Raw genomic sequence first — 25,294 nt, 5'->3', positions numbered from 1 at the left:
TTCCCCTTGACTCTATTTATTGCCATTGTTCTTGTCTGTCCATCTCCCCCGATTAGACTGTAAGCCCGTCAAAGGGCAGGGACTGTCTCTATCTGTTGCCGACTTGTTCATCCCAAGTGCTTAGTACAGTGCTCTGCACATAGTAAGCGCTCAATAAATACTATTGAATGAACCTGATTATCTTGTATCCCCCCCAGCACTTAGAACAGTGCTTGGCACATAGTAAGCCCTTAACAAACACCATCATCATCATCACGGGGGATATGAGGGATTAATCAGGAAAGGTCTTTAGGGGATGTGATTTTAGGAGGGTTTTGAAGGTGGGGAGAGTGGTAGACTGTTGGATATTAAGGGGGAGGGAGTTCCAGGGCAAAGGGAAGAGGTGGGAAAGGAGTGAGAAAGAGTATGATAACGCAAGCTTTCCTTAGCATGGAGCTCTCCAATAACTCTGTTGTAGAAAAACTGGGTGGGCATTGTAATATTCCATCCAAACGGCTATTGTACTTGTACAAGCTCTCATAATATCCCGGCTGGATTACTGTGTCAGCCTCCTCTCTGATCTCCCATTCTCCTCTCTCTTCCCACTCCAGTCTATTCTTCATTCCGCTGCCCGGATTATCTTCCTGCAGAAACACTCTGGGCATGTCACTCCCCTCCTCAAAAACCTCCAGTGGTTGCCTATCAACCTCTGCACCAAACAAAAACTCCTCACTCTGGGCTTCAAGGCTCTCCAACACTTTGCCCCCTCCTACCTCACCTCCCTTGTCTCTACTGCCAACCCCGCAGGCTCCGCTCCTCTGCCGCACACCTCCTCACCATCACCCGTTCATGCCTATCCCGCCGTGAACCTCTGGCCCACGTACTAGCACTGTCCTGGAATGCCCTCCCTCTTCACCTCCGCCAAACTAACTCTTTCCTCTTCAAAGCCCTACTGAAAGCTCACCTCCTCCAAGAGGTCTTCCCAGACTGTTTCCCCTGTTCCCTCTGCTCCATCTCTGCTCCCCCTTCACCCTCTGCTTCCTCCTCCTTCCCCCCTTCACCTCCCCTCAGCTAAGCCCCCTTTCCCTCTGCTCCTCCCCCCTCCCTTCCCCCTCCCCTCAACACTGTGCTCATTTATATATATTTTTATTACCCTATTTATTTTGCTAATGTACACCTCCCTTTGATTCTATTTATTGTGATTATGTTGTCTCGTTTTTGTCCATCTGTCTCCCCCGAATAGACTGTAAGCCCATCACTGGGCAGGGATTGTCTTTATCTGTTGCCAAATTGTACATTCCAAGTGCTTAGCACAGTGCTCTGCACATAGTAAGCGCTCAATAAATACTACTGAATGAATGAATATTCTATACATGACTTGAGCACACCCTTCATGTGACAAAGCACCAGACTTTTTCAATCCTCAGCTCAACAAGAGCCATCATTAGGCTCAAAGAAACCAAATAGAAGAGGGAGGAGCACCATCTGGACAGGCAGGATGAGGGGGGCAATTGAGAGTCCACCCAGATGGGTGCCCAGGCCTTGGAGTCAGATGATCTGAGTTCTAATCCAAGCTCCACCACATACCTGCTGCGTGGCCTTGGAGAAGTCACTTCACCTGATTAACGCCACTGCTTAGTACAGTGCCAAAGCAAAGTCAGCTCTTAAACAACCATAAAAAGTAGTAAGCACTTAGTCAAATCATTTTTGTCAATCGTATTTATTGATCACTTATTGTGCGCAGAGTACTGTGCAAAAATCTTGGGGGACTACACTATAACAGACACATTCCCTGCCCACAACAAACTTACAGTCTAGGGGGTATTATACTAAATGATAATAATGACATTATTTAAGTGCTTACTACGTGCCAGACCCTGTATTAAGTGGAGCAATGGATTCAAGCAAATCAGGTTGGACACAGTCCCTTGTCCCACGCGAGGCTCATAACCTCAATCCCCATTTTACATATGAGCTAACTGAGGCACAGAGAAGTTAAGTGACTTGTCTAAGGTCACATCAGACAAGGGGCAGAGCAGGGGTTAGAACCCATGACCTTCTGACTCTCAGGCTTGTGCTCTATCCACTACACCATGCTGTTTCTCTTTGATCAATATGTATCTGGTGAGGTTGAGACACTGGGAAGCACATTTCCTCCTTCCTCTAAGCTGCCCTCCCCTCAGCCACTGCAGCCTGCTCTCCCCAGAAGTAGTGGTTATTAAGACATAGTCTTGAAGTGGTTTTTAAACCAGGCCTCCATTACTGAGCCTTGTAGCAGTGGGGGCAGGTCAGTGGGACACAAAAATAGTGTTGCTCATACAGCATTAGTGGCAGAGGCCCACTGGAAAGAGCATAGACCTGGGAGTCAGAAGATCTAAATTCTAATTTTGGTTCTGCCACTTGCCTTATGTGTCACCTTGAGCAAGTCACTTAACTCCTCTGGGCCCCAGGTTTCTCATTTGATTAATGGGGATTAAGACTGTGAGCCCTATGTGGGCAACTATGTCCAACCTGATTATCCTGTATCTACCCTACACTTAGAACAATACCTGGCACGTAGTAAACACGGCTCAAATAAATGCTTTATTCCTGGAGTCTCTCGGACTTCCTCCCTCCCGCCCCACAAGCTTTCAACTTCCAGGCTTCTCCTATCTCTCCTCTCTATGGCTTCTCAATTCACATCCCCTTAAGCCTTCTCTGCTCTCTGTGCCTTCCCCCACCTCCATCATCCTTTTCCCCCTCTAATAATAATAATAATGTTGGTATTTGTTAAGCGCTTACTATGTGCAGAGCACTGTTCTAAGCCCTTGGTGAGATACAGGGTAATCAGGTTGGCCCACGTAGGGCTCACAGTCTTCATCCCCATTTTACAGATGAGGTAACTGAGGCACAGAGAAGTTAAGTGACTTGCCCAAAGTCACACAGCTGACAAATGGCAGAGCAGGGATTCAAACCCATGACCTCTGACTTTCAAGCCTGGGCTCTTTCCACTGAGCCACGCTGCTTCTCTAGCCTATGAGCTCATTGGAGGCAGGGATTGTCACTCTTTATTGTTGTATTGTACACTCCCAAGCACTTAATACATTGTTCTGCAAACAATAAGCTCTTAATACCATTGAATGAATTAATCTTTCCCCCCCCAACTAGAAATAAAAGTTACAAAACAAAGATAAAAATCACTTGTGATTTACAAAAAAAATAGTCACTGCTGCCATGTTACAAAGTCTCCATCTTTTTTTTGGTGACTACACCATCTTACAAGAGAGGGACTTTATCTCACAGCTTTCTCCCCACAAAATCCAGGGAGTTGAACTGTCTCTGAGGCAGTTACTTAGATGATATGGTCTGCAATCACACATCACTTGGAAAACATCCATCTCTCCATTGCAACAGGGCTGTCTTCTCCTACACTCTTCCTTCAAGAACAATTCTGCCTATTGAGACAGCTGTCCTTTTATTATTGCAATTTGGGAGACAGCATTTTGCACATCTTTACTCTGGAGATAGCTCTGGAAAAGAGCTTCTTTTTTTAATAGGTGTTGCTAGGATGCCTTGGATCACAATTTCAAAGCCACTATCCATGAATTATTTAATGAGAGTTGATCTGTCAGAATTATTGGGGAGTTGGGGGAAGTTGAGAAAGGCTCACAGAATAGCCGGGCATTCCCCTGATACTCAGAACTTTATGCAGAGAGAAAAAGAGTAAAGCAAAACCAGATTCAAATGTCTACATATCTCTAGATATACAACTTTGTGCTAAATGTAAACTACACTAGCTATACAAGCAAACTTCCTTAAACATAAAGTTTTAAGACTGTATACTCACAAGTCAGCAAAAAGAGGAAGCCATTTAGCAAAGCAAACAGCACTACTGTGGCAGTAGAAAGAATGCGTCCTGTCCTCCCCCACCCCCATTTAAGGGTTCCACCCACTTTACTAATTGACTCTAATTTTCAGGTGATTCTAATACTGCATTTACTAACCATGAGGCAGTTAGTGAGGGCTGTTTTCCCATCAGATTTACTGGGGAAGTATACCTGAGGTAATGGTATCTTCAGGTATTTATGAAACATTCAGATCCAAGTCACAGGTTAGTTAAATGCAAAATGAGGGGAAAAATGGGATAGTTAAACTAGATTCCAGATATACAAATGTATCTTCAATAGTCAGATTTTTATTTACACACAAACTATCATGAATATTTTTGCAAAGGACCTTACATACATAGACACAACTCTGAGTGTGTAGGACAGTGCTCTGCAGACAGTATGTGCTCAATAAATGCCACTCATTGATTATAATCCCAATTTGGCATATGAGGCAGAGCGCTGCCCAAGGTTATAATTTTCCTTAATATTCAAAGACACCACGGATAGTAAAGTTCACTTATGAATGAGAGTGGCGCTGAAAGAGTCTATGGGGGAGCACACTGGGTTATGCAAAATGATTATTACTTGTGTTGTTATGGGTTATTTTTCCAGTGACCAGTGCTGTTTTCTCCTTTGCCTCCTTGTTACCTCCCTGTAAAGCATTTGCTCAAATAAAGCCACTTCCTTCTTAAGGTTAGTATGCCATCCAGGTCTGTCCGCAGCATTTGACTTTTAGTTTTCAGAAATGTAGGTCCCAAGGCACCAGGTGATTGCTGTCATATTGCTCTTTCAGTCCCTTGACCTCAGTTTGAACAAGAGCCTGGATTCTTATATCAAGGCTAGACCAACAATAGGCCTTGTTTTACCCTACCCTAAGAGGAAGGGGGTGGTCTATAGTGTAGAGGGCAGCTGAGAGGTCGAAGAGGAGTAGTATGAAGTAGAGGACATGGGATTTGGGAGGAGCTAGATCACTGGTGACCTTTGAGAGGGGATTTTTTGTGGGGTGAAGGAGGCGGAAGCCAGATTAGAGGGAGTCAAAGAGAAAATTGAACAAAAGGATGGGGAGGCAGCAGATATAGACAACTCACTCAAGGAGTTAGGAGCAGAATGGAAGTAGGAAGATGAGGCAATAAATGTACAGAGCCATGGGGTCACGGGAGGATTTTTTTACGTCAGGGGAGAGATGGGCATGTTTGAAAGGAGTGGGGAAGAAGCTATTGGAAAGTGAATGATTGAAGATGGCAGTCAAAGAGAAAAGAAGGGAGGGGGTAAATGTTTTAATAAGGAAGGAAGGGATGGGGTAAGAAATGCAGGTGGAGGAAGTCGATTCTGAGAGTAAGAGAGAGTAGGGAAGCAGCGTGGCGCAGTGGAAAGAGCACGGGCTTTGGAGTCAGGGCTCATGAGTTCGAATCCCAGCTCTGCCACTTGTCAGCTGTGTGACTGTGGGCAAGTCACTTAACTTCTCTGTGCCTCAGTTCCCTCATCTGTAAAATGGGGATTAAGACTGTGAGCCCCACGTGGGACAACCTGATTCCCCTGTGTCTACCCCAGTGCTTAGAACAGTGCTCTGCACATAGTAAGCGCTTAACAAATACCAACATTATTATATACTGCAGGAATACTGGGAGACTAAGAAAGGGTGGTGGAGGAGGGGGAGAGTTGGAGACTAACAGGGGAGATTTTAGGGAGTTAATGCTTGATGGCTTCAAGTTTCTCAGTAAAGTACATGGCCAAGTCATTAGGGGACAGAGATGGGGAGGTGGAGGGGCAGGGGGCTTGAGGAGGAACTTAAACATCTGAAACAACTGGCAAGGGCCATGGCATGGGAGTCAATACGGAAGGAGAAATAATGTTTCTGGATGGACATGAGGGCAGAGTTAGAACAGAAAAGGATGAATTTCTGATGGAAAAGGTGGCCTGATATCTGGATTTCCACCTGCAGTGCTCTGTGTATACCTACGCCTTTATGAAGTATTTATATGTTCTATAGTCATATAAACCCAAAGCAGCACAGCCTAGTGGAAAGTGCATGGGCTGTGAGTCAGAGGACTTGGAATCCAATCCCTATGCTGCCACTTCCCTGCTGTGTGGGAAAGTCACTTAACGTCTCTGTGCTTCAGTTTCCTTATCTGTAAAATGACAATTAAATTTCTGTTTTCCCTAATAGTTAGATTGTAAACCCTACGTGGGACGCAGACTGTATCAACTGATTATCTTGTATCAGTGATCAGTGCAGTGCCTGGCAATATAGTAAGCAGTTGACCAGTACAACAATTATTATTATCTAAGCATCTAGATAGGTACCTATGTATAATGCATAAGCATGTTTGTTTATACATGTTCATTCAATAGTAATACATGTAAATACACTTGGAATGCAACAATTGGAAGGGGAGTTATGTTGCATGCAAAATGTCGTCATTTAGTAGATATGCAAAAAATATGCATGTCACATCTGTTGCCTTTTGAAGCTCATGGCACATCTCCTTTGATTTTCAAGCAGGGAGGAAAGACTTATTCATTCAGTCGTATTTATTGAGTGCTTATTGTGTGCAGAGCACTGTACTAAGTGCTTGGAAAGTACAATTCAGCAACAAATAGAGACAATCCCTACCCAACAATGGGCTCACAGTCTAGAAATACATTCACTTTTCTGGAACAATTATAGTTCTGAGTTTGTGCATCATTATGCACTTTGGAAGTGAATGAACACAATGGCATTAAAGATTTTCACTGAAATAATAACAGTGGTATTTGTTAAGGACTTACTATGTATCAAGCACTGTTCTAAGTGCTGGTAGATACAAGCTAATCAGGCTGGACACAGTCGCTGTCTGATATGAGGATTACAGTCTTCATCCCCATTTTACAGATGAGGTAACAGGCAAAGAGAAATGCAGTGACTTACCCAAGATCACACAGCAGACAAGTGTCAGAGCTGAGATTAGAACCCATGTCCTTCTGATTCCTAAGCCTGTATTCTAGCCATTAGGCAATTCACTCCCACGGCTTCAACTATCATCTTTACACAGATGACACCCAAATCTACATCTCCTCCCCTGTTCTCTCCTCCTCCCTCCAGGCTCATATCTCCTCCTGGGTCCAGGACGTCTCCACCTGGATGTCTGCCTGCCACCTAAATCTCAACATGTCTAAAACTGAGCTCATCTTCCCTCCCAAACCCTGCTCTCTCCCTGACTTCCCTGTCACTGTGGACAGCACGACCATCCTTCCAGTCTCACAAGCCCCCAACCTTGGTGTTGTCCTTTACTCAGCTCTCTCATTCACCCCATACTTCCAATCCATCTCCAACACAATATCACCTTCTCAACTTCACAATATCGCCAAGATCCGCCCTTTCCTCTCCATTCAAACTGCTATCGTGCTGGTACAAACTCTCATAATATCCCGACTGGATTATTGTGTCAGCCTCCTCTCTGATCTCCCTTCCTCCTGTCTCTCCCCACTCCAGTCTATTCTTCATTCTGCTGCCCGGATCATCTTCCTATAGAAATGCTCTGAGCATGTCACTCCCCTCCTCAAAAACCTCCACTGGTTGCCTATCAACCTTCACATGAAACAAAAACTCCTCACTCTTGGCTTCAAAGCTCTCCATCACCTTGCCCCCTCCTACCTCACCTCCCTGTACACTCCGCTCTTCTGCCGCTCACCTCCTCACTGTCCCCCATTCATGCCTATCCCGCCGTTGACCTCCGGCCCACGTCCTGCCACTGTCCTGGAATGCCCTCCCTCCTCACATCCACCAAACTAACTCTCGTCCCCTCTTCAAAGCCCTACTGAGCACTCACCTCCTCCAGGAGGCCTTCCCAGACTGAACTCCCCCTTTCCCTCTGCTCCCCCTCCACTGCCCTCCCCCCATCCTCTGCTCTTCCCCTTCCCCTCCCCTCAGCACTGTGCTCATTTGTATATATTATTTATTACCTTATTTATTTTGTTAGTAAGGTGTATATCTCCTTGATTCTATTTGTCTTGATGATGTCTTGTTTTTGTTTTGTTCTGTTTTGCTTTGCTGTCTGTCTCCCCCGTTTAGACTGTGAGCCCATCACTGGACAGGGATTATCTCTATCTGTTGCTGAATTGTACATTTCAAGTACAAGTGCTTAGTACAGTGCTCTGCACATAGTAAGCACTCAATAAATACTATTGAATGAATGAATGAATGAAATGCTGCTCTGAGTTTATGATAAATCTAAGAAATGATAATTGTGATATTTGTTAAGCACTTACTATGTTCCAAGCACTGTACTAAGCACTGGGAGGAATACAGGAAAATCAAGTTAGCCACAGTCCCTGTCCCAGGGGGGCTCACAGTCTTAATACCCATTTTATAGATGAGGAAACTGAAGAACAGAGAAGTGAAGTGACTGGCCCAAGGTCACACAGCAGGCACGTGGTAGAGCCGGGATGAGAACCCATAGACCTTCTTATGAGAACATGTACTTATCTTCACAGAGGAAGTCCTAAAATTTTCACTGACACAGAATTTATATCTACTACCCAATTCTCTAGATTTGTAAGGTCCTTGTGGACAGAGAACAGGTGTACCAAGGGTATTATGCTGTACTCTTCCAAGTGCTTAGTACAATCCTCTGCACAGTGTAAGCAATCAATAAATGCAACTGACTGATTGATTGATTCAGCTTCCTCTGCAGCACACTTTCCAGTATTAGAGACAAAAGAAATACAGTGGAATAATAATGTTGGTATTTGTTAAGCGCTTACTATGTGCAGAGCACTGTTCTGAGCACTGGGGTGGATACAGAGTAATCAGGTTGTCCCACGTGAGGCTCACAGTTAATCCCCATTTTACAGATGAGGTAACTAAGGCACAGAGAAGTGAAGTGACTTGCCCACAGTCACACAGCTGACAAGTGGCAGAGCCGGGAGTCAAACCCATGACCCCTGACTCCGAAGCCCAGGCTCTTCCCACTGAGCCTTTGAAGAAACTACACTACAAAATCTTGTTAACATAGCTTTGAATTTTAGGTCAACCTAAAAACTTAGTGAAAGTGTCCAAACCCATATGGGATCTAGCCCTGTAGAAAATATCTTGTGGCCAACATTATCAAATATTACTGCCTACCCACAAGAAACATGATACTATTGATCCCTTGCTCATATACTCTATCAGCCTGGGACTCCCTCTTCCTTCATATCCAGCAGACCACAACTCTTGTCTTGTCTTATGCCTTCAAGTCATTTCTGACCCACAGCTAAAACACAGACACATCTCTCCCAGAAAGCCCCGCTCTACATGTGCAATTGTTCTAGTAGTGGATTCATAGAGTTTTCTTGGTAAAAATACAGAAGTGGTTTACCATTGCCTCCTTCCGCACAGAAAAACTTGAGTCTCCACTCTTGACTCTCTCCCATGCCACCGCTGCCCAGCATGGGTGAGTTTTGACTTGTAGCAGGTTACCTACCACACACTAGCCACTGCCCAAGTTAGGAATGGAATGGGTATGCCTCTCGTGACTCTCCCTCCCGTAGCCGAGACTGGTAGAGTACTGGAAACTCTCCAACTACGACCCTGAGAGGGGAACCACAACTCTACCCATCTCCAAAGCCCAACTAAAATCGCATCGTTGTGGACATTGTCTCTCTTTATTTGCTGTACTGTACTTTCCAAGTGCTTAGTACAGTGCTCTGCACAGAATAAGCACTCATTAAATACAACTGAATGAATGAATTTTTGTCTAACTCAGCAAATGTGGCCATCCTATATGTCCTGCGGATCAGACCTTCTGCCCAAGAGGCATAGCTGCTCCACTGCAATTCAGAGCAAATAAATTCCTTCTTGTCCCTGCCAAATTTAAAAACATTGAAATGTTTCTACGGACTTTATGGAGACGATCCTTCCTTCGAGTTCTCCTCTCCACCATTCTCTCCTCTGTCCTTTTTCTTTTCCCCTTCTCTTTTCCCCTTCCCTTCCCTCCCCTGTCCTCTCTTCCCATCCTACTCCCTCTTTTCTCCATTGACATCTCCCCCTTGCTTCCCTCTTCCCCCTCTCCTCCTTAGGAACTTTTCTCTCATCCCCTGATCATTAAGCTTGTGGAGAGCAGCCAGGAGGCTGTTACTTCAGAGCTCTGTGACAGGAAGAGGCAAGGATGATGGGAAGAGAGAAAGTGGGTTTTCTACTTCCCTGCAGTGACCCTTCCTCCCCAGGTACTTAGATTTGCAGGCTCTGCAGAGGTCTACCCCTGGGTTCTGGGTGCCTGCTGATGCTCAATTACCACCAATACACTATGTAAAATTGTGCCACTAAGAAAGCTTGACAAGCAGTTCATGTTCTCTATACCATTTGTAAAAAGCTAACTCTGCAGTTGGTAACCCTGCCAGAGAGACAGCAATACAGGGCCTGATTTATTAATCAGTAGTTTAATCCATGAAATACACCTCTCCCCGGTCCTGGTCTTCCTTCTCCATTCACCACCTCCCTAAACACACACCAACTTTTTTTTTTTCTGTTGAAACTTGTGGCACTCTATAATACTCAACTCTGGGCTTAATCTCAGGGTTTGGACTGTCTCAAAACTTAAATGAATAAACAGGCTGCCACTGCATTTTTCTTCTCCTCTTACATAGTTCCCACCAGGCTAATTCCTATCTCAATTTTTAAATGGGGCAACTGCATACCCTCCCACTGATTTGCTTTCAGCTGTTCAACACTGACTGGGAATTGTACGTAATAAGATGGAATAAAGATATTCAGACACTCCTCTTCCACTATGCTTTTCATTTTTCCAAAAGATTGGCCTTCTGATAGAATGATTAAGAGCTTTTCTTTGAAATCATAAATAGTTCTTAACCCTGACCTATACTAAGGAGATAATGTAAGGATAGACTTACACATAAAATAAAATGAAGGATGACATATGTGGATGGGAGATTATTTAAATGATTCACAGTTCAAATGATAGACATCTACTCCTGAGATAACTGACACTGAAAAATAAATCTACCAATACTCCATTCCAATGAGGATGGGGTACAGACCCAAAAGCTTTGCCCTTCAATGAGAAAGGGAAGTTGGGTCAGGAGGAATGTTAATCAGATGGGAAAATGAAAGTTAGAACACAGAAATTCCTCTCTCTGGCTACATCCAGTTCAACAAGGTGCAGTGAAATGTCTGAGATGGTTTGATAAAAAATTTGGAATATGTGAATGTGTCTGTGAGCCCAGGAGTTTTTGAAATTAGATGCTGGAAAGAAATTTTTCAGACTGGCCTTGGAGGTCCTTGCATCCATGGTATAAACACAACCAAATGCCGTATCAAGAATGTATATGCCTAAGAAAGCAGTGGTATGCACTTTGCTTATGAGAAACCCTGCAGAGGGTTTGGCAGGCGTGACTGTATTCTTTCTTTTCTTAAATTTGAGTGTTGAAGTGAACTAGATCCAGAAACTATGGCCCATTAACTGATTCCCTGGCACAAATTTCTGAGTAGACAGATCAAAATGCTGAATCTTATCCCTGAAATGAGAGTCACAAGAGATACAGGAACCATGCCTCAGTTAGCACCTTATTTCAGTGAAAGATTCTGAACATTATCCCACCATTATGAAAATCGTGGTGATCCTAGTGGGTTATAAATCAAATCTGATCACAAAAATGGGCTAATAAAGATGTGGCCTATTAGTAAAATAAGGAGGACTGCTGATCTCCTCTCCCAGACAGGCTTTTTGGTCAAAAAAAAAAAAACAAAAAGTTAAACTCAGGTGTATAGGCCAGTCTCAGTATATTGTAAAATAGCGTCACTTGCTGTATTCTCTTTTGCAGGGTGACCATTTTGTGGTTGTCCCTACTGTGACCAATTTCATGGTTCGCAGCATCATATTTCTCTTATTGACCATTAAAAACTGCCCATCACTAACTCCCTACAGCATTCCTTCCCCTACACATTATTAGCCCCTTTCAAAACCCATTCCCCTGCACAAAATTAGTTCCACACAGTGTTAGTTCCACACAATGTAGTCTTGTTCAGTTCCCATTGCTGTGGAAACTTAACCTTATGTTTCCCATTGCTCCAATTACCCCAATCAGTTTTTCAGTTGTGCCGTTTGCAGGAGCGTAACTAACTGTCCATAGACAAGGTTTTATTGTATTTTTCAAGATACTGACATCCCCAACAAGCTACTATGATGGTAATCTTTTCCCTTTCATCTTCTTGATCAGAATTTCACACCCCCAAATTAGCCCAAAGGCCAAAATTATTTTTCCTGCCTCCAATAATTTGACAGCAAACAGCCAACTGTGAGAAGCTCCAGGGCCTTAGGGGTACCTGTTTACAATTAATTCCAGTAAGGCAGTCTGGCTTCACGTAGGGCCAGGATTTACTGGGTGCCCTACTTGGATATGCTGTTTTGCTCTTTGATTGTTTCTCTGTGGACTAAGACCAAATGAAGAATAAGACTGATATCGCAGAAACTGCTCATGTGAAAGAGATTCTGCATAACTACATTATGATATTATCCAGATACTTTCTTGAAGCAGTAAACTTTAAGGGACCCTATCAGCGTTGGTAGGCTCCCAAATCAACCTACCTTTTTTTTTCTTATACGTTTGGGAAGTCCATGTTGTCATTTTAAAATCCAAGTTTGTTTTTCAAAACAAATGCTTCAATGTGCTTCTCTAAAAAAAAAAAAGAAAATAGAATGCAGCAGCCCTGTACCCATGAGATATCCTATAACAATATCTATATCATCAACATCTACATCAACATCAATGTCCATATCATCATCAGTTTGTAAATCATCAGCAGGTGCAGCAACAGAGCAGAGAGATTGATTGAGCCCCTGTGGTGTGCAGAGCACTGGGATAAGTGCTTTGGGGTCACCCTGAGGAGATTTAAAACGTAATTCCTGCCCCTAAGGAGCTTACAATCTAATGGGAAAACCCACCACATCTAAATGAACAAATGTACAACAGGTAAAAGAACATGAGCAAAGGTGCCAATAATGATCAAACTGGATTACTGTCAAATCAGTGAACCAATAACAAATTAATACATAAAGTATGATTCAGTAGTGACTGGGGGGAGAGCGTGATCTGGAAGTGGATGCGGTTAATCACGGAATGCTTCCTTGAGGTGCTGGCTTTTTTAGTAGGCTTTTGAAGGAGGTGAGGAACATGGTTTTGTAGAACTGAAGAGTTCCAGGAGGGGAAAGGCAGGAGCAATGGATCACAGGATGGAGCATTGAAAGCAAGCAGCTATTAGGAAGTTAGCCTAGGAGAAATGAAGCGCACAGACCAGGGTGTACTGGGAGAAAAAGCAGCTAGGTAAGAGGGCTAGAGCGGATGGAGAGTTTGCCAGTTTTCTGCAGGAGTGACATTTTCATGCAAGAAACATGAGGAGCCTTTGGAAGCCTTCAGAACGAGGCGAACAGCTCTGAATCAGTCTCTAGGATGACTCACCCAGCTGAATCTAAGGCAGGCTGAAGAGGGCAGAGGCTGGAGGAAGCAAGATGGAAAAAAGAAAGGGATTTTATGAACAACTACAAAGAAAAGAACAATTACAAATAGGATGTAAGTGATCTTCGCTGTGATCTTTACAAGCAAAGGTGGTACCTGGATTTCATTTTAGGAAGTGGAGGGAATAGGGGAGTCTGGAAAGGCAGTGAGTTCCGAGGCCCCTTGGTCCCTTCCAATATGCACATTGAGTCATTCAATTTAAATGATTTAACACAATTAGAGTCAGACTTCCCCAAGTAAATGCTTTCCATTTCAGTAACTGCTTTGAAGGAGAATGTAGATAATGACTTGTAGAGCTTTGAAAACCATCACACTGAAGCCAGAAGATGTCGGTGAAAAACAGGAATTTATTCTATTGGATTAGAAGACTTACACTTCTTAAGGCAAATTACAATGATGGACAAAAATGCCATTCACTATTTAGCTTTGTGAAAATGCAATCATTTATCCTTTTTTCATATGGAGGAAAGAAAATAGCGAGTTGGGAGTCGGTGCCTGAAATGGACACCTATATAATGCACTTACAATTTTGGCTAACAAACAAAATACCATGTCTTGCAAAAGAAATAGCTTCCACACAAGCCACTAAAAAGTTCTCTGTTAAGGAAATCCTTTTGTTGTTCCACGCAAAGGAATGGTGTTGCCCCAAACTGAAAAGCAATTTAGCAGTGGCAGTTATTGAGCACTTATTGTGTACAGAGCACTATTCTAAGTGCTTGGGAGAGTAGAAGGCAATAAAGTTGGTAAACACATTCCCTGCCCAAAATGAGCTTTGATTTTTTACCATCACTGGTATGTCTGTGAAGCCTACCAAACTACCTGTAAGGACCTGGTTATTCCCAAGGGTACAAAGAAAGAACTGTACATAGCGAGGCAAAAGGGGTGGGGGTGGGGTGCTGATCACTTTGAACTCCTGCCATTTTGCTCTGAGGACCCGCTCCTGATTGAGACATCAAGCCTAATAGCCAAGTGCCATAGTTTATAGGCCATCTAGCCCTTGCCTCACAAAGCAATCTAATGGTGGTTATCTCAAATGCAAAATGCTGCAATAGGAACAAATCTGAGAAAAATCACCTCCCTCCAAATTTGAGTATTTTGGGATTTAATTCAGGTTTCCCAAGAAGGATTCAAACCCAATAGATTGTAAACTGCTGAGGACAGGGATTGTTTCCAATTCATTGATTCAATCATACTTAGCACTTAATGTGTGCACAGTACTGCACTACACGCTTAGGAGAGTACAATATAACAGTAATCAGGCATATTCCCTGCCCACAACAAGCCTACCAACTGTACTGAATTCTCCCAAGCACCTAGGACAGTGTTCTGCATACAGTAAGCACTCAATAAATGCCATTAATTAATCAATTCAATCAATGGTTTGAGCACTGAGCACTGTACTAAGCATTTGGGAGAGCACAACAGAACCAAGAATTGATTCACTGATGGATTCAAAGGGGAGTGCTGCTAAGTATAGCCCAGGGAAGGAGCCATGGGTAGGGATTCTTGGACAGGGTTTTCTGCGGTCTCTGGACCCCCTGTGAAGGAAAACACCTCACGGCCCAAACTCCAAAGGCACAACGTTATATTTACTCTCCAGACTCCCCAAATCATGGCATTTATTTATGGTATTTGTTAAACACTTATGCTGTACCCCGGCACTGTTCTATGTGCTGGGATACATACAAGATAGTCAGAGTGGACACAGTCCCTGCCCCACAAGGGGCTCACAATCGTAATCCCCATTTTACAAATGAAGTAACTGAGGCAGAGCAGTGAAGTGGCTTGCCCAAGGTCACAAAGCAGACAAGTGGTGGAGCAGGGATTAGAACCCAGGTCCTTCTGACTCCCATGCCTGCACTCTATCCACTAGGCCACACTGCATTTGGCTCTAGAAGACATAGTTGAGCAACTCAATTTGAAGTTAAACACAGCAAGGATTTCTGACAAAGCATCACCTTCAGAGGAACCAGGTGGTGAGAAGCAGCATGGCCTAATGGAAAGAGCACAGGCGTGCGAGTCAGAGGACCTGGGTTCTAATTTGTCTGCTGTGTGACCTTGGACACATCACCTAGTAATAATAACAACTGTGGTACTAGTTAAGCACTTACTATGTGCCAGGCATAATAACTGTGGTATTTGTTACACACTTACTATGTGCAAGGCACTGTACTAAGCACTGGGATAGATACAAGTAAATCAGGTTATTCACAGTCTCTGTTCCACGTGGGGCTCACATTCTTAATACCCATTTTACAGATAAGGTAACTGAAGTTCAGAGACGTAAGTGACTTGCCCAAGGTCTCACCACAGACAAGTGGCAGAGGCAGGATTAGAATGCGGGTCCTTCTGACTTCCAGGCATGTGCTTTCTCCACTAAGCCATGCTGCTTCTCATTTCATTTCTGTGCCTCAGTTACCTCACCTGTAAAGTGGGGATTAAGACTGTGAGCCTTATATGGGACAGGGAATGTGCTCAACCCAATTATCTTGCATCTACTACAGCGCTTAGTATAGTACCTGCTACATAGCACTTAACAAACACCATTAAAAAAAGGAGCCAGCGGTATCTCCTGCTTCTGGGTGGCCAGAAGAAGAATGGCACCCGGGGATTTGCCTGATCTGTGCAAATATGCCAAGCTCATTCTGCCCAAGATGTTCTGTAGGATCCAGGATTTGAAATCATGAGAGAGAACTGATATTAGAAAAGCTGGACGTGAGGCCTACACCTGCTGTCACTAAATTCCAGGAGTAAATCAGAATCCTGAGGCGAGTGCTCTCCATGGCCAGGATCAGTGAAGGGATTAAAATGACATCATGTCACCCCATTGATCAGACCTCTCTATGTCCTATGAGTCATCACTTAGTGATGAAAAAATAGCTTTTTCCTCTTTTCTTAATGATGACCAAATATAGCTGCAGAAATGCACAAACTATTCCATTGTGTCTCATGCAAGCAAATTGACAGAAAAGTTTAGACTCTGGGATCATTATTTCTATAGCTGGTAGGATGCAAAATAGGAAGAAGAGAATTGGAATTTCAGATACTCATTCGAACTGGCAAGGCTGACAGCAGGTATAAGCCTGTATTCTGAATTTGTAAAATGATCCCTATGGAGGCTTCCAAATAATAGTAATTATATATTATTATTATTAGGGGACTGTTAAGTGTTAACTATGTGCCAAACATTGTTCTAAGCACTGGGGTCTTGTCTGGTCTTACGCTGTTGAGTCGTCTCCGAACCATAGCGACTCCGTGGACGCATCCCTCCCAGAACGCCCCAACTCCATCTGCAATCATTCTGGTTCTGTATCCACAGAGTTTTCTTGGTAAAAATAGGAAAGTGGCTTATCACTGCCTTCTTCTGCTCAGTAAACTTGAGTCCCTGCCCTCGACTCTCTCCCGTGCCACTGCTGCCCCGCATAGGTGAGTTTTGACTTGTAATAGACTGCCTACCACTCGCTAACCCCTGCCCAAGCTAGGAATGGAATGGGTATGCCTCTGTTTGACCTTTCATCCCCTCAATATTGTAAGCTCCCCTCTAGGTTGTAAGATCCTTGTGGGCAGGGACGTTTCTAACAACTGTTATATTCTACTTTCCCAAGTGTTAATTCAGTACTTTGCACAAAGTCAGAGCTCAATAAATACATTGATTGATTGCTTGACTGATCACTAGAAGATGGAGTTCTGCCCAAAGTGATATGGCATGGTTTTTAAGAATGCTTGGAAAAGGCCAATACTGCTTTTTAACCATAATTACACATTAAAGAAAAAGAACATAATTTGACAATTTCAGAAATAACATTGTTCCCAGTGCCAATATCTGACAAGCTAACTGTCCCAGAAAGTTACTGTTTCTGTAAAAAAAAAAAGCTTCCTGTTTTTTTATGTAGGCAATCATGCTGAAACCTGGAGAGAGATGATTTTACTTTCCAAGACTGAAAAGGTAAATAGCAATAGCCACCATGCCTACCATTTTCAAGAAAAAGGGAAACAAGTGGGATTTTAATGGGATCTCCAGTCTCTCTACCCTAATGATAATAATAATAATAATAACAGTATTTGTTAAGCACTTATTATGTGCCAAGCACTGTTTTAATTCACCAAGATATTCTTAAATAAACAACAAAGTAGGATACAATTCTGATATTCTGTCTAACTCTTTCTATTCAGAAGAGTCTGTATGCCGATGAGTGCCAAAAGACAGACATATTAGCATAAACCACTTTTTAAAATCAGCCAACCTAAGTATTAGAATCTAAACTCTTTGTTGGCAAAGATCTTATCTTTTACCTCTATTGAACTGTCCCAAATGCTTAGTACTATACTCTTCATACCGTAGGTGTTCAACAACTACTGTAGATTGACTGTGATGAAGAATTATCCTGAAGAAGAATGAAAATATCTGTATGACTTTATACCAGGAAAACTCAATACCCTGAGTTGAGTATCTCCATCTGTGACATCAAATTTAATGATGCCTCTGAATTCTGCTACTTCATCAACATCCTACGTGACAGTGCTATCTCACATACAAAGAAAATCTAATCAAGAAGGCTAGCATATTCATTCATTCAGTTGTATTTATTGAGCGCTTACTGTGTGCAGAGCTTGGGAAGTAAAAATCTAATAATAATTGTGGTATTTGTTAAACACTTACCTTGAGCTAAGCACTACATCAGGCACTGGGGTAGGTATGAGAAGATAAGAATGGACACAATATATAGAGAAATTACAATGTCCAACTTTTTGCTTCCAACACATTAAGATGATGACTGTAATAAACTTCTTTCCCAACCCTTAGAAAGAAAATAGTCACCAAAAAATTAATTTCCATGATATATCTAAGAAGGGATATGATATATACTGTAAATCACTGGAGTTCTTTAAAGGAATCAAATCTCCCAGCAAAATCAAAGTTAAATACAACCCACTGCATTCTGAAATAAAAATAGTTTTAAAATAAGCAGTTCGACTGGGCCTCGGAAACAATAAAGGATGATACTTTCTCTCTGACTACAAAAAGACCACAATCCATAAATAAAATAAAGTGTGGAATTTATTGAGCACTTACTATATGCCAAGGACTGTACTAAACACTGAGGGAAAGACAAGATAATCAGGTCAAACAGTCTTCCTGTCCTATGTGGAGCTCTCAGTCAAAGATGGAGGGAGAAAAAGTACAGAATCCCCATTTTACAGATGAGGAAACTGAGGCACAGAGAGGTTAAGTGATTTGTCCAAGGTCACAGAGCAGGCAAGTGGTGGAACTGGGATTAGAATCCAGGTTTTCTGACTCCTAGGCCTGTGTGCCCTTCACTAGCCAGGTTGCTTCAAAACCCATGTTGTGTACAATAATAATGATGATAGTAATGATGATAATAATAATGACTATACTAGTTTTTAAGGGCTAACTATGTATCAGGTGCTGGGGTAGATGTCAGATAATCAGGCCAGACACAGTCCCTATCTCACAGTGGGTTCACAGTCAAAGCAGGAGGGAGAACTGGCATTTCATGCCTGTTCTGCAGATGAGGAAAGTGAGACACAGAGTACTTACCTGATCAAAGGTACCTAGCAGTCAAATGTTTATTTGGTGTTACCACTTTTGGAGTTAACAGAGAAGAGTTGACTTCTGTTCTGACAAATGCATCAATTTGAGGCTTCCTTTTCTTATAACAACAATAATGATATTAATGATGATCATAACAATTATGGTACTTGTTAAGTACTTCCTATATGCCAAGTACTGTACTAATCACTGGAGTAGATTCAAGATAACTATGTCAGACAAAGTCCCAGTGCCACATCGGCCTCACAGTCTAAGTAGGAGGGAGAAAAGGTATGGAATCCCCATTTTGCAAATTAGAAAACTGATGTACAGGGATATTAGATGTACTGGCCAAAATCAACCAGCGGGCAAATGGCAGAGCATGGGTCTCCCAGGTCCATGCTCTTTCCACTAGTCCAAGCTACTGAGTCAAAGATTATTTTCTGCTAATGATCACACTGTTTCTTAGTACTTCTGCTTCATTATCTGAAACGACCAGCCCTCCATATGTAATTCACCAAGAGTGCATGTCTTTGAGTGCGTGTCAGGAGCGAGGTGTCCATATCCAATCCCCAAGATAGAGATGAATTCCACGGACAGGAAAAGAGGTAATGGTTTTTGAAGTGAGTTTAGGATGAAACCTAACATTGGCTGAGTGCTACAGCTGGAGCCTTCCTCATAGGGTGGGTTTTAGGCAGGAAACAAGGGAAGCAGCCACCTCAAGGTCAACCGTCAGAGATGGGCTCTGCCTGGCTAATCTCCCAGCCTCCCTCCGCCTGTTGAAACCACTGCCTCTGTTCACAGGGACCCTGAAGGGATAGGAACGCGATAGCTTTGGAGACAGGAAGGGAAGTCAGGGGTTTAACTCTCTAGAAAATTGCCTATGTTGTGAGGACTCGGATGTACTTTGGCAAAATGATGAGTATTATGCTGCAGGCAGCAGCATAACATAACGACATTTTGTGGAGCGGGAGGGGACAACTAATCTTTCCCCCCCTCTGGGCAAACAAATGTCTGAAGCAGGCCCTGCGCCCGACATAGATTTCACAGATGTATAGTTGCTATGCATATCAATGTCCCCAGATTTCCATAATTTGACTTTTTGACAAGTAATTTAGCTTTGATTATCACATAAATACATACATTCTACTCTGCCAAATTCATCCTATATTCATGATGTCAGACATGAGCTAGACCAACTACCTCTAACTACTTTTATCGGTATAACAAGTATTTGCCTAGAAGAGTCAATTGTTATGCATATAAAGACATTCTGTGTGTTGGAAAAGTATAAATTCTGCAGATGTTTTACTCTAGTCAAGCAAATGCCGCTTTTTCCTTATTTAGACCATCTTATTCCACTAAAATCGCAAATGGCTGCTTTCACAAGCCAATTTTATCTGGGCTGCTTTTTATACTTCTAATTGGAGTATGGTGTTTGATTCATCTTTTCATTCTGAAGGAAGAGATGACTAAATTAGAAGGGTGTCTGACAACCAATTCTGCGAGAGAGAGTGAGAGAGAGAGAGAGAGAGAGAGAGTGTGTGTGTGTGTGTGTGTGTGTGTGTGTGTGTATGAGCATGTGCGTATATATATGTATGGGTTTGGATGTGTGAGTGTGTCTGGTTATTTAAAGGCAGAAGGTGAGCAATCCATTATCACTCACATATGAAGCAGAAGTTTATTTCACACATACCTATTCTCCTATGGAAGGTATGAAAATGTTAACATTTACACTTAAGGTGCTAACTAATTCTTAAAGACAAGCTGCAGTTTCTGTTAAACTGTACTTTCAGTCATTTCCCTATAAATTTGTCTTGGGAACATAAAAGCAAGAGTGAGGCCATTCCCAAGTCAAACCAATGGCTTCTTCGATCAAGCATTCCATCCCTGACAGTTGGAATAGAATTGTCAAGTTGCCTTCTTGATCTTCTTTTATTAAAAGGACAACTTCAAAGGTATCATCTACTTTTGGAAGTTCCAAATTAAAGGTCAACTAAATGCTAAGGTCTGTGTCCCCTACATCTAGTACGGTGCTTGGCTTATAGCATAGGTACTCAATATACTTTGTTGATGACAGTAGTGACTCATTCATTGAAAGGAAAATTGAACATATAACCAGATTTCTATCCCTAGAGAACCTGTCATTAGGTCAATCAATGGTAACTCTCAAATAGGTTTAGAAGTCAGAGGACTTGGGTTCTAATCCTAGCTCTGCCACTTGTCTGCTGTGTGACCTTGGGCAAGTCACTTAACTTCTCTGTGTCTCAGTTACCTCATCTGTAAAATGGGGATTAAGACTGTGAGCCGCAAGTGGGACACCCTGATTACCTTGTACCTACCCCAGTGCTTAGAACAGTGTTTGGCACAAAGTAAGCGCTTAACAAATACCATAAGTCTGATTCTGGTATTTTCTGAATGCCAACTGGACACAGACCATAACCCTCATCATCATTATGAGCATTTTCAGGTTGTTATAATACTTCATGAGAGGCTGTGGGTTGCTGAGCCAGCACTATTGGCAGGGATAGGTACAGACCAAGTTAGGACCAGGCAAGGATCAGGATTGACCCTACCCTGGATTTCTACTGTATGTAAGGTCCTACCTCGGTGCTTTGGAGAGCTGCAGGTGCTTCTGGAAGCTGGAGTTGACATCTCCCTCACCTTGCATCTATCTCCTGGCCAATACTAGAGCTTCTAGAAGCTTCCAGCAGGGTGTGGGGGGAGGGAGCTATGGCACTGTGCCACCTTCTGCCTCACGTGCCCTCCTCCTGACTCACAGGCAAGACCCCTCCGTCAGCAGCAGGCCTGCTGTAAGTTCTTTGTGGGCAGTGATCTTGTCTACTAACTCCATTGTACTGTGCTTTCCAAAATGCTCAGTTCAGTACTCTGTAATAATAATAATGATAATAGTAGTAATAATAATAATTGTGGTATTTGTTAAGCACTTACTACGTGCTAGGCGCTGCAGTAAGTGCTGGAGTGGATAAGAGCAAATTGGGTAGGATCCAATCCCTGTCCCACCTGGGGCTCTCGCAGTCTCAATCCCCATTTTACAGATGAGGGAACTGAGACAAGGGGAGTGAATTGGCTTGCCCAGAATCACATAGCAGACAAGGGGTGAAGCTGGGATTACAAAGGTCTTTCAAGCTCCCAAGCTCGTGGTCTATCCACTATTAATAATAATGTTGGTATTTGTTAAGTGCTTACTATATGCTGAGCACTGTTCTAAGTGCTGGGGTAGATACAAGGTAATCAGGTTGTCCCACATAGGGCTCACACTTTTAATCCTCATTCTACAGATGAGGTAACTGAGGCACCAAGAAGTTAAGTGACTTGCCCATTGTCACACAGCTGACAAGTGGTGGAGCCGGGATTAGAATCCATGACCTCTGACTCCTAAGATCAATACTCTTTTCAAGCAAATGTGAGCTCCGCTGTGTATGTGACCACGCTATTCCTCCATCAAGGGGAAACAGGGTAATTATGAATCTGTACGAATCATTTACTGTTTGCTATAATCACGCCATTCTGAGGAAATGTATGTGAATCTAAGCAATGCCCTGATGATTTAATTTTCTATTTAAGTTTTTGGTATGACATATAAAGGTATACCGACCTAGTGGTCCCATTAAAAAGTGAGGAGCAGTGTTTATGGGGCAGAGGAATACAACAGGAATGGGGCCAAAAGAGCAGAGAGCTGGACCAGGAGATCTTGGGAAATGAGAACAATCCTTTCTAAAATTTACCCAGCTCTGTTCCTCAGAGGAAGTGCTCATCAGAGGTTAGTGAATCAGAAATGTCTACTGGTATTACTGAGAAGCGGCGTGGTTCAGTGGAAAGAGCATGAGCTTTGGAGTCAGAGGTCATGAGTTCGAATCCCAGCTCTGCCACTTGTCAGCTATGTGACTGTGGGCAAGTCACTTAACTTCTCTGGGACTCAGTTCCCTCATCTGTAAAATGGGGATGAAGACTGTGAGCCCCACGTGGGACAACCTCATTCCCCTGTGTCTATCCCAGCACTTAGAACAGTGCTCTGCACATAGTAAGCGCTTAACAAATACCAACATCATCATCATCAGCGTGGCTCAGTGGAAAAGAGCCTGGGCTTCGGAGTCAGAGGTCATGAGTTCGACTCCCGGCTCTGCCACTTGTCAGCTGTGTGACTGTGGGCAAGTCACTTAACTTCTCTGTGCCTCAGTTCCCTCATCTGTAAAATGGGGATTAACTGTGAGCCTCACATGGGACAACCTGATTACCCTGTATCTCCCCCAGCGCTTAGAACAGTGCTCTGCACATAGTAAGCGCTTAACAAATACCAACATTATTATTATTATTATCATCATAAATAGCCAACATTCTTGCTGTTTTTATTATCCCACGCACCGATTCAAATATACAGAGAACTTTGTATTGAAACTTAGATTTGTTGTTTCATTTCAAGAAATTAACCCTCACAAAACTCAACATTCATTTGCATCAATGAATTAACTTGAAATATCTTGCTTAGAAGCAGCATGTGAATAATTGTTTTTTGTTCTAAAATGAAAATGGTTGGCTATTGACCATCCAAACAAGGGAGACAATTCTGTCTGAGGGTTTTATATTTTGGAGATTTGTACTTTTGAGCTTCTAAATGAAGAAGCTCAAACCTCTCTGACCTCCCTTCCTCCTCCTCTCTCGCCCCGCTCCGGTCTATTCTTCACTCCGCTGCCCGGCTCATCTTCCTGCAGAAACGATCTGGGCATGTCACTCCCCTTCTTAAACAACTCCAGTGGTTGCCTATCGACCTCCGCTCCAAACAAAAACTCCTCACTCTAGGCTTCAAGGCTCTCCATCACCTTGCCCCTTCCTACCTCTCCTCCCTTCTCTCTTTCTACCGCCCACCCCGCACGCTCCGCTCCTCTGCCGCCCACCTCCTCACCGTCCCTCGGTCTCGCCTATCCCGCCGTGGACCCCTGGGTCACGTCCTCCCGCGGTCCTGGAATGCCCTCCCTCCTCACCTCCGCCAAACTGATTCTCTTTCCCTCTTTAAAACCCTACTTAAAAATCACCTCCTCCAAGAGGCGTTCCCAGACTGAGCTCCTCTTCCCCCTCTACTCCCTCTGCCATCCCCCCTTTACCTCTCCGCAGCTAAAGCCTCATTTTCCCCTTTTCCCTCTGCTCCTCCACCTCTCCCTTCCCATTCCCACAGCACTGTACTCGTCCGCTCAACTGTATATATTTTCGTTACCCTATTTATTTTGTTAATGAATTGTACATCGCCTTGATTCTATTTAGTTGCCATTGTTTTTACGAGATGTTCTTCCCCTTGACGCTGTTTATTGCCATTGTTCTTGTCTGTCCGTCTCCCCCGATTAGACTGTAAGCCCATCAAACGGCAGGGACTGTCTCTATCTGTTGCCGACTTGTTCATCCCAAGCGCTTAGTACAGTGCTCTGCACATAGTAAGCGCTCAATAAATACTATTGAATGAATGAATGAAAAGAAGGCTGGCATCAGTGGAAAAACACCAGGTTTCTCATGAAGAAATAACAGGATCTGAAATTCTAACTACAGATGTGAATTTGGTCCTTGCTAATTAATTCTTTCAACACCCCTACAAAACACTGTAGGTCATATCACAGCTATTGAAAAAGATGAACTGAAACAGTACAGAATATGTTGGTGTCATTCCCCTGCAAATCGAGAGCTTAAGCTCAGATTTTGTTTCCCTGCAATGTGAGGGAAAAGAATCTTATACCAATGTGCCTAAAAATACCTAAATTGCAGCAAGGTTTATATAAGGCAGAGATTACATTTTCCTTCAGATTTTTTTACCTTATGGTTGTTCTATTTATATCTATATTTAGAGAAAGAAAGGTCAGGGAAATGAGTTAAGTCTCTGTCAGAGGAGGAAAGAACAGGAAAAGTTCACCAACCACGATGACATACTGCAAATACTTTATCCCTGGGAGCTATAGCAGCATTTTTGTAACTCCTGAGAAAAATATCGAGCACTTTGGAATTTAACAGCAGAAATGCATTATATTAGGCCCCCATTTTTAAGGTGCTCACCCCTCTTTCCTGAACTAATTTCAAGAACCCTTATAAACCCAGAGAGGTGGGCCAGAAGTATTTGAGGAAATTATCCCAGACCAGAATTTAAGTTAGTGGCATATTCACTTAGGGAGGACCTGTCTCTTTACTCCCAGGCCAATGACAAATGTGATAGAGGATCCTGCATCTCCCCTCCCCAGTTTGCCTGATCAGCACTGAAATCTCACCCCTTTCCCTGAGAATATATACATGTATTTACAAATACACATTAAAATGTTAGATGGCTCCTTGCTTTCCAATAAGGCCTGATAACAATTTGAAAACTTATGGGCTGAGAACATGTCTATACACTCTGTTATACTGT

The 25,294-nt window shown here is 43.0% G+C and overlaps 1 protein-coding gene across 10 annotated transcripts in view; it reads right to left on the bottom strand.

The window, feature by feature from the left end:
* RALYL (RALY RNA binding protein like) overlaps positions 1-25,294 on the bottom strand; it is a 641,697-nt gene that overhangs the window by 402,321 nt on the left and 214,082 nt on the right. For 3 of the 10 annotated variants that reach the window (XM_029063802.2, XM_029063798.2, XM_029063803.2), the window contains exons 2-3: positions 13,284-13,319; positions 12,413-12,500 (exon numbers count right to left, since the gene is read on the bottom strand). The exons of 3 other annotated variants lie outside the window; for them this stretch is intronic. In XM_029063802.2, coding sequence (XP_028919635.1) covers positions 12,413-12,452 — 40 coding nt within the window. In that variant the 5' untranslated portion in view covers positions 12,453-12,500; positions 13,284-13,319. Of the gene's footprint in view, positions 1-3,805; positions 3,830-12,412; positions 12,501-13,283; positions 13,320-25,294 lie in introns of those variants that run through there. 4 more of the 10 variants (XM_029063800.2, XM_029063799.2, XM_029063805.2 and 1 more) reach the window with 3 other exon arrangements.

The sequence above is a fragment of the Ornithorhynchus anatinus genome, chromosome 4 (genome assembly GCF_004115215.2).
Source record: "Ornithorhynchus anatinus isolate Pmale09 chromosome 4, mOrnAna1.pri.v4, whole genome shotgun sequence".
Taxonomy (NCBI): Eukaryota; Metazoa; Chordata; class Mammalia; order Monotremata; family Ornithorhynchidae; genus Ornithorhynchus; species Ornithorhynchus anatinus.
The sequence above is the reverse complement of the archived record's forward strand: the minus strand, read 5'-3'. Positions and strand labels throughout refer to the sequence as shown.